General features: G+C 47.5%; 1 protein-coding gene across 1 annotated transcript in view; it reads right to left on the minus strand.

Annotated features, from left to right (window-relative positions):
• Positions 1 to 7,269, minus strand: part of SHBG (sex hormone binding globulin) — a 98,521-nt gene extending 91,252 nt beyond the window's left edge. The window contains exons 1-2 of the mRNA XM_086946040.1: positions 6,747 to 7,269; positions 6,428 to 6,543 (exon numbers count right to left, since the gene is read on the minus strand). Coding sequence (XP_086802166.1) covers positions 6,428 to 6,543; positions 6,747 to 6,848 — 218 coding nt within the window. The 5' untranslated portion in view covers positions 6,849 to 7,269. The remainder of the gene's footprint in view (positions 1 to 6,427; positions 6,544 to 6,746) is intronic.
• Positions 7,270 to 10,177: the final 2,908 nt, after the last annotated feature.

Here is a 10,177-nt window from a genome sequence, read left to right on the forward strand (position 1 = left end):
GTATCGCCATGAGGGTCGCAATGGTCTTTACTAGTATAACTATAGCCCTCTTACTGGTATCGCCATGAGGGTCGCAATGGTCTTTACATGTATAACTCTAGCCCTCTTAGTGGTATCGCCATGAGGGTCGCAATGGTCTTTACAAGTATAACTCTAGCCCTCTTAGTGATATCGCCATGAGGGTCGCAATGGTCTTTACAAGTATAACTATAGCCCTCTTAGTGGTATCGCCGTGAGAGTCGCAGTGGTCTTTACAAGTATAACTCTAGCCACCTTAGTGGTATCGCCATGAGGGTCGCAATGGTCTTTACAAGTATAACTCTAGCCCTCTTAGTGGTATCGCCATGTGGGTCTCAGTGGTCTTTACAAGTATAACTCGAGCTATCTTAGTGGTATCGCCATGCGGGTCGCAATGGTCTTTACAAGTATAACTCTAGCCCTCTTAGTGGTATCTCCATGAGGGTTGCAATGGCCTTTACAAGTATAACTCAAGCCCTCTTAGTGGTATTGCCATGAGGGTCACAGTGGTCTTTACAAGTATAACTCAAGCCCTCTTAGTGGTATCGCCATGAGGGTCGCAATGGTCTTTACAAGTATAACTCAAGCCCTCGTAGTGGTATCGCCATGAGTGTCGCAATGGTCTTTACAAGTATAACTCGAGCCCTCTTAGTGGTATCGCCACGAGGGTCGCAATGGTCTTTACAAGTATAACTCGAGCCCTCTTAGTGGTATCGCTATGAGGGTCGCAATGGTCTCTACAAGTATAACTCCAGCCCTCTTAATGGTATCGCCATGAGGGTCGCAATGGTCTTTACAAGTATAACTCTAGCCCTCTTAGTGGTATCGCCATGAGGGTCGCAATGGTCTTTACAAGTATAACTCTAGCCCTCTTAGTGGTATCGCCATGAGGGTCGCAATGGTCTTTACAAGTATAACTCTAGCCCTCTTAGTGGTATCGCCATGAGGGTCGCAATGGTCTTTACAAGTATAACTCTAGCCATCTTAGTGGTATCGCCATGAGGGTCGCAGTGTTCTTTACAAGCATAATTCTAGCCTTCTAAGTGGTATCGCCATGAGGGTTGCAGCGGTCTTTACAAGTATAACTCTAGCCCTCTTAGTGGTATCGCCGTGAGAGTCGTAGCGGTCTTTACAAGTATAACTCTAGCCCTCTTAGTGGTATCGCCGTGAGGGTCGTAGTGGTCTTTACAAGTATAGCTCTAGCCCTCTTACTGGTATCGCCATGAGGGTCGCAATGGTCTTTACATGTATAACTCTAGCTCTCTTAGTGGTATCGCCATGAGGGTCGCAATGGTCTTTACAAGTATAACTCTAGCCCTCTTACTGGTATCGCCATGAGGGTCGCAATGGTCTTTACATGTATAACTCTAGCCCTCTTAGTGGTATCGCCATGAGGGTCGCAATGGTCTTTACAAGTATAACTCTAGCCCTCTTAGTGGTATCGCCATGAGGGTCGCAATGGTCTTTACAAGTATAACTCTAGCCCTCTTAGTGATATCGCCATGAGGGTCGCAATGGTCTTTACAAGTATAACTCTAGCCCTCTTAGTGGTATCTCCATGAGGGTTGCAATGGCCTTTACAAGTATAACTCAAGCCCTCTTAGTGGTATTGCCATGAGGGTCACAGTGGTCTTTACAAGTATAACTCAAGCCCTCTTAGTGGTATCGCCATGAGGGTCGCAATGGTCTTTACAAGTATAACTCAAGCCCTCGTAGTGGTATCGCCATGAGTGTCGCAATGGTCTTTACAAGTATAACTCAAGCCCTCTTAGTGGTATCGCCACGAGGGTCGCAATGGTCTTTACAAGTATAACTCGAGCCCTCTTAGTGGTATCGCTATGAGGGTCGCAATGGTCTTTACAAGTATAACTCCAGCCCTCTTAATGGTATCGCCATGAGGGTCGCAATGGTCTTTACAAGTATAACTCTAGCCCTCTTAGTGGTATCGCCATGAGGGTCGCAATGGTCTTTACAAGTATAACTCTAGCCCTCTTAGTGGTATCGCCATGAGGGTCGCAATGGTCTTTACAAGTATAACTCTAGCCCTCTTAGTGGTATCGCCATGAGGGTCGCAATGGTCTTTACAAGTATAACTCTAGCCATCTTAGTGGTATCGCCATGAGGGTCGCAGTGTTCTTTACAAGTATAATTCTAGCCTTCTAAGTGGTATCGCCATGAGGGTTGCAGCGGTCTTTACAAGTATAACTCTAGCCCTCTTAGTGGTATCGCCGTCAGAGTTGTAGTGGTCTTTACAAGTATAACTCTAGCCCTCTTAGTGGTATCGCCGTGAGAGTCGTAGTGGTCTTTACAAGTATAGCTCTAGCCCTCTTACTGGTATCGCCATGAGGGTCGCAATGGTCTTTACATGTATAACTCTAGCTCTCTTAGTGGTATCGCCATGAGGGTCGCAATGGTCTTTACAAGTATAACTCTAGCTCTCTTAGTGGTATCGCCATGAGGGTCGCAATGGTCTTAACTAGTATAACTCTAGCCCTCTTACTGGTATCGCCATGAGGGTCGCAATGGTCTTTACATGTATAACTCTAGCCCTCTTAGTGGTATCGCCATGAGGGTCGCAATGGTCTTTACAAGTATAACTCTAGCCCTCTTAGTGATATCGCCATGAGGGTCGCAATGGTCTTTACAAGTATAACTATAGCCCTCTTAGTGGTATCGCCATGTGGGTCGCAATGGTCTATACAAGTATAACTCTAGCCCTCTTAATGGTATCGCCACGAGGGTCACAATGGTCTTTACAAGTATAACTCTAGCCCTCTTAGTGGTATCGCCGTGCGGGTAGCAGTGGTCTATACAAGTAGAACTCTAGTCCTCTTAGTGGTATCGCCGTGAGAGTCGCAGTGGTCTTTACAAGTATAACTCTAGCCCTCTTAGTGGTATCGCCATGAGGGTCGCAATGGTCTTTACATGTATAACTCTAGCTCTCTTAGTGGTATCGCCATGAGGGTCGCAATGGTCTTTACAAGTATAACTATAGCCCTCTTAGTGGTATCGCCATGAGGGTCGCAATGGTCTTTACAAGTATAACTCTAGCCCTCTTAGTGATATCGCCATGAGGGTCGCAATGGTCTTTACAAGTATAACTATAGCCCTCTTAGTGGTATCGCCATGTGGGTCGCAATGGTCTATACAAGTATAACTCTAGCCCTCTTACTGGTATCGCCATGAGGGTCGTAATGGTCTTTACATGTATAACTCTAGCCCTCTTAGTGGTATCGCCATGAGGGTCGCAATGGTCTTTACAAGTATAACTGTAGCCCTCTTAGTGGTATCGCCATGAGGGTCGCAATGGTCTTTACAAGTATAACTCTAGCCCTCTTAGTGATATCGCCATGAGGGTCGCAATGGTCTTTACAAGTATAACCATAGCCCTCTTAGTGGTATCGCCATGTGGGTCGCAATGGTCTATACAAGTATAACTCTAGCCCTCTTAATGGTATCGCCACGAGGGTCACAATGGTCTTTACAAGTATAACTCTAGCCCTCTTAGTGGTATCGCCGTGCGGGTAGCAGTGGTCTATACAAGTAGAACTCTAGTCCTCTTAGTGGTATCGCCGTGAGAGTCGCAGTGGTCTTTACAAGTATAACTCTAGCCCTCTTAGTGGTATCGCCATGAGGGTCGCAATGGTCTTTACATGTATAACTCTAGCTCTCTTAGTGGTATCGCCATGAGGGTCGCAATGGTCTATACAAGTATAACTATAGCCCTCTTAGTGGTATCGCCATGTGGGTCGCAATGGTCTATACAAGTATAACTATAGCCCTCTTAGTGGTATCGCCTTGAGAGTCGCAGTGGTCTTTACAAGTATAACTCTAGCCCTCTTAATGGTATCGCCACGAGGGTCACAATGGTCTTTACAAGTAGAACTCGAGCCCTCTTAATGGTATCGCCGTGCAGGTAGCAATGGTCTTGGTGTCCGTGGTACCAATGCTGCTTGATGCCATGATTGCCACAGTGGGTATGTACCGAGTGAAACATGGAATAGGTTTTTAGTACAGATTAGAGTGGGCATAAGAGACGAAATCAAAGCGAGAGATTGAAGGAACTGCAAAAAACTTTTGCGAATGGACTGAAGGATGCACCGCAGACAGGATACAAAATAAATGTAATAAGTATTGTTTTAAGGTTTAAAAAGCCCTAGGTGTGTCTAAGGGCGCGTGGAATCCTCTGTTTTTCTGCCAAAGGTTATAGTGTTTTACATTAGTCAAAACTCTACAATTCATCATTTATACTTGAAGGCATCTTTCCAGCTCGAAAATGCCCCCTAAACAATGTCCCATTTAATTGATCCACCTACCATAAAAAATTCTTTATTGTGACCTGTACCTAGGCAGGGCAGGAGGGTGGCTCTTGCTAGCAAGTAAGTCTCTGAAAGTTCAAAACATGACATTCTTGTCACAAAGTCTGTGACCTTGTCCCTAGTTTTATAATGCCAGATAGAAGTTAAAATATTTTATTTTGTGTTTACATTAGGTTGTAAGAGGTGGCGTCATTGGATTTACTGTCATTTTAATTGATGTTAAAATAGAGCATTAGATTTTGCACCAAAATAGAGCATTAGAATTTGCACCATCTTGTTAGGTCGAGCCCAATAGGCAGAGCAGCCGTCTGGTTATGAAAGACATACTGTGGGCATACAAAGGACATAGGGGGGATTTCAGCCTACCCATTGCTTGGAATTGGTTTCACTTTACTGTCACTTCCCTGCTTCTTGTCCATCCTGTGTCTGTCCCTGCCCTAAAGCATTCCAATTTTACTTTTGTGCTTCCACTGCTCACTTTTAGGGAACTCCGTTTTTTTTCTTTTGTCTTAAGCCATTCACAAGAGTTCATGTGTTTTCCAGGTGTCTCACTAGTGTGCTTCTCCATGCTCTAAATCAGGGGTCTCCAAACCGGTCCTGGAGGGCCGGATCCATGCCAGATTTTTTAAATTACTACATGTATCTCAATGGGGATATCCACAAAATCTGGCATGGATCCGGCCCTCCAAGACCGGTTTGGAGACCCCTTCTCTAAATACAATTGTGAAATTTGATGAAGACCCAGCTACGATCTGGGCTCTTTTGTGCCCATCCCCACTCACAACCTCATAGCAAACACTGGATGTTAGCCCATCTTTACTATTGTCGACTCTTAGACGCAGTATTGCTACAGGGTCGTTCTACCCGAAGAGCTCTTCCACTGGGGCTCTGCTCTATGCGCCTAGAAACATGTGCTCGAGGCACCTGTCAAAGACACTGCTGAAAGGACCCTAGTCCCAAACCAGCACATTGTCCTACAACCGCAGAGACATCAAGTTGTTCCATGACAGGAAAGACTACGTCAGCACATATTATGATTTCCAATTTGATACTAGTAGTTTAAACGCAGAAGAAAAAAAGGGACAAAGAGGCAGGGATAAACAAGCAATGGCAAAGCCAATAGACCTGGGTTTATGGAACTAATTCATTAGAGGTGGTGAGCAAACAAATGAACATGGAGAGCCGGGTCTTGGAGCCCATGCACGAGCCAAGCTCTGAAGTTTTGTTACGTAAATCATACAACAAACCATGTAAAATATGCAAAAGCCTCTTCAAAGTTGAAAAAAATATGTATTTTATATGTGGAAGCTTTGATATTAACATGGCGCCTTGAAGCACTGCACTGAGAAATACTTATTATAAGTGATAGTTTTGTACAACTGGTAGTCTGAACTCACATATTCAAAAGTGCTTTCATACATAATACTGAAGAAAAAAAGAGTTTTAGTGACATAAAATATTTGCCTAAGACCCCACAGTTTGAGCGGGGAAGCCGTGATTTATCCAGGATTTCTGGTTTCACTCGGTATAAATAAGCCTGTAATTTGGTATCTATTTGTTTTTCCTAATGTAAAGGATTTGTTTTTACCTCTTGGTGCATTCTTCTACAATTTTTAAATACAGCGAGAACTCGCCCCGAAGGTATTGGAACCCTTTACATGAGCACCAATTTCATTACACAAGGTCACAGGCATGGGGAGATTGCGTCATTTGCCTAGAATCACAGGATGTTGACCCGACGTCCAGACTCAAACCTGTATCACGAGCTCCACATCCGGGGTATAGGGAAGGAGGCGGAGGCCACATGAAAGCTCAGCTGGCCATAGGCTCAAGGGTCCAACTGGACCTCTAGCTGAGTCAGAACCAGGCTTCAGGCTGGAGCTTTCAGTGACTCGCCCACCTCTATATGACATGCAAACACAGGCGTGCACAAATGGGATGTATGTGTTAAAGCTAGAAATATCAACTTTGCCAATGCTTGTTTTTATTAGGTAGTTGCCCTGTCATTCTCTTCAGCCCTTGCAACAGGTTAAATGGATACCAGGGAGTCATATGTAATTATACATGACACTTTCTTAAAACCCCGTTACCTGGTCACTCGCGACAGGTCGATGTTTGTTGTGGCCGCTGGGACCGCCCCGGCCCAGTGCTGCCCGATGTTCAGTGCCTCTGGGTCCTTGCGGTATATATCATGGCACAAGCCGGTCTGTGAGGAGAAACAAAGCAAGTGGCTATTGTTTGTGAATACGCCTCAACCCCCCTGAGCAGAGGCACCCCCAAATATTTGGATGGGACGAGCACCAATCCCATCCCAGCTGAAGTGGATCTCAAGACAATGAGGTCCACACCTGGCTCTTCGAGCTTGGCCAAGCACCCGCAAGCTTCACCCTGACCCTGTTTCCAACTTACCCCCTCTTCGTCCTTGGGATTCTCCTGCTTGGGACTGATGTCTCCATTAGAGAGATGCAACAGCGTCAACAGCGTCAGGAGTAGACCAACATGAGTCTTCATTGTGTGCAGATCCGATGGGGCTGGACACAAGTCTGCAAGCCTGAGGGTAACAGGGGTTTGAGAGGAGGGGGGTCAATGGGAAGGTCCCCAGGATCTAGTTGAGGGCAGCTCAAGGCTGAGAGATCCAGAGATGCAGAGAAGAGATGGTGAGGAGGGTTCTGGAGGTAGAGAGTGATCCCTCAACAAGAGATGAGCGGCAGATAGCTAGACCCTCAAGGGAGATCGCTGAGGAGGGACCCGGACCTGAAACAGAGTCAGTAGGGGGGGGTAGAACAAGCCAGGGTGAGGAACCAAAGAGTGGCAGGGCTGAGGTTCTCCGTGTGAGCCGTCTATCTGGATATCATCGAATCACCATGAGAGACCCCGGGGGCCCATGATCCGAGAGCTGTCGCTGGAGTGAGCTTCTTTGGGGAATGACCCTGTTTGGTTTGCTGAATTCTTTTTTTTAGATGAGACCTTTGGTCTCCTGGGTTAGGTGAACACTCAGCGCTGTTGACTCTGCAGAGGTAGATGCCCCCTCGTGCACACAGGTGAAGCAGAGGTGGGTGCTAATAGTTTAGGCAAGAGGCGGGGGAGGCCAGAGGCCTTATTTAAAGAGGCAGACCAGTGCGCGAGAGGCAAGTCCTGCTGTAGGGTCCAAAGTCCCTGGCACAGTTCCAACAGGCCCCAGATGTTAATTGTTTTGCTGTAAGAAATCAATGGCACAAGTCCTTGGCAAGGGCTCTACATGACGGTGACATGTTGCTCACAGACAGCGAGCTAGACTTTGTTGGAGTTTTTGGGGACCACCCAAGGTTTTACCACTGTACAATGGGCAACTACTGTCCCTCTGCCCAGATTATAGCACTAGTAACAGTTATTTCTCCTAACTGTCCCCACTTTGCAAGTGTGCTGCCCTGCACAGCACACATCCGAAGTGGGAACAGTTTTAAAGTTAGTCCCAGCATAGTATTTTGTAGTGGAGGGGTAGACTCACACAGACACCTTTGCACTATGGTGCAAAGGTGAGTGGGTGTCGCTCGGCAGCCTCGTTGTGCTCCTGTACTGAGGAGGGAGCAGGGTAGCGCCCTAGCTCTGTAGAGATGGTGCCTCAGGCTTCCTCTCTCCCGTCACTCACGCGGCGCTGCGACTTTGGTTGCTGCGTTGAGTGACAGCTTCCTAAATCTGGGCCTTAGTGTTATGGAAGTTTTTTTTATTTTTAAGAACTTGTATTTTTATTGTAGTTTTGCAAAAAAAAAAAAAACATTCCAGACACAGTATTCCGCTCAGAGATCACAGGAATGTCTAAATTATCAAGACTGGTGCACACAGTCTACAGTCAGGTGAGCAGTTCGAGTCGAGCCCACACATCTCTCTACTCTTCGGATCTTCCCTTCATATTCCTCTCCTCCATGGTGGAAGTGCTAACGTGATTGGTCACAAGGATATCAAGAACCTCCCAATCACAGAATACAGTGAAATACCCCTCCCTTCCCCCCTCCAATCCACACACACATCATGTTGAGCCTCAGGGGTCACTCTCACGCACCCCACTTGTCTCCTCATTCCCCCCCCCCCCCCCCCCCATCATCACTGAGGACCGCTGAAGCAGATGCTCCGTTGACCTGTCAGCCTTTCGGATGTCTCTCATCCCGAGATTCCTCAGCCAATGGCCACTCTATCAAGCCTCGCTCCCGGGGTCCTACAGGCGGTCCCCTGATACGTTCATTTTATCGAGACAAGTCGCTTCGCCGGTCCCAGCAAAGCAAACCTACGCTGCGTTTCCACATCTCCGGGTGGACCTATGATGCCTAATACCCAGTGGTCAATGGTACCACGAATCGCGATACACGTCATCATTGTCAATCTGCGCACTACCTGGGCCAGTGCACATTAACTACTGGACGGCGCATCCTACGGCTAACTGGTGGCCCACCACTCAGCAGGTGAAAGGCCAGCCGGTACCCTGCCAGAGGGACCCCTAGGGTGATCCGGGTCTCTTACGATTCAAAACAGGTGAATAAAGGTGTCATCAAGTCTACTGAGCGAAATTCTTCCTTTGCAATATGCCACCTAGCCTTCGAAATGTTGCATTCTGTATTGAATGTAAAGGATGATTTATGCGGAAAATGTTTTCTCCAACTAAATGTAAAATGTAAATGAAATACCAGCATTTGTAAAGCGCACAGCTACCTTCGACGGAGGTGTCCCGGCGCTGGGGGCCTTCGGGAAGATTAAGCTGCACTAATCTGCCGCTGGAGCCGGGGATTGAACCGTGAACCCTGTGGTCCGCAGTCAGGCACCCTGGCCGCTGCGCCACACTTCTTCCACTTCCACTAAGATGAAGTCATGTGTGACTCTGCAAGTCTCCAGCCTCCCTCACTCCCTCTGCAGCAGCCTGTCACACTCATGGACCCGCTGAAACCTGACCCAAAGCTGCACTGGAAGCCAGCACCTTGGAGGAATGACTGCAAGCTGCAAAGGAGATGCAGTCTCCTGTGCATGCCCGCGACCATCGTCAGGGCCAGTGCAGCCCTCAAGGCAGTACACTTATGGGATTACATCACTTCCGCAGAGCTCCAGTAGCGGCTGCCACCAAGTAGAATGGGTGAGGCGGGCGGATAGAATTTTTTTTTTTTTAAAGTGACTTACCTTGCTGCCGGACCGTCATCCTTCTGTTCCTGCTTGAAGCAGGAAGCACACCCAGGCTCCCCTTAGCCAATCACAATGCTGCAATGCAGCGTTGTGATTGGTCTGAGCACAGTGGTTCAGCGCTCAGACAGGAAGTGGGAACCTGTGCTTGTTTCTCACCAGGCTGTGCATTACAGCCTAGGAGGGAACATGCAGGGCTCGAGTCGGGGTACCACGCAGGTGGACGGCGTCCCCCCACTTATTTTCCCGGAAGCTCTGTGCAGAGTAGGAAAATTATTCAGGCTAATTATTACTGACAAGTAATTGAAGCTTTCCCACTTAATTCTCTCTCATTCAGAACGCTGCTCACGCGCTGGCTTCTCTGATGCAATCGCATCTAAGGGGTGAGCGAGGGGAGGCAATGAGTCTGATGGTGCAAGCCACCTTTCGTGACGTCACTTCCTGTCGTGACGTCAGCGTCCCCCCACTTATTATTTTAGGACTTGTGCCCTAGAAACATGCAAAGTGCACATGACTGTTTGGCCGGCCCAAGTCGGCCAGCCAAGCCGCCATGTGCACTTAAGTGCCCTCCACTCCTCCCCTTGCTGGCCGGGACGACAGCCAAGCCCCGCCTAGTAAACCTGAATGGCAAAGGGAAAATAAAAAGATAATAACCTAGTGTTACTATCATTTTATTTTTCCTTTTTCCATTGCACAAA

The sequence above is a fragment of the Lissotriton vulgaris genome, chromosome 12 (genome assembly GCF_964263255.1).
Source record: "Lissotriton vulgaris chromosome 12, aLisVul1.2, whole genome shotgun sequence".
Taxonomy (NCBI): Eukaryota; Metazoa; Chordata; class Amphibia; order Caudata; family Salamandridae; genus Lissotriton; species Lissotriton vulgaris.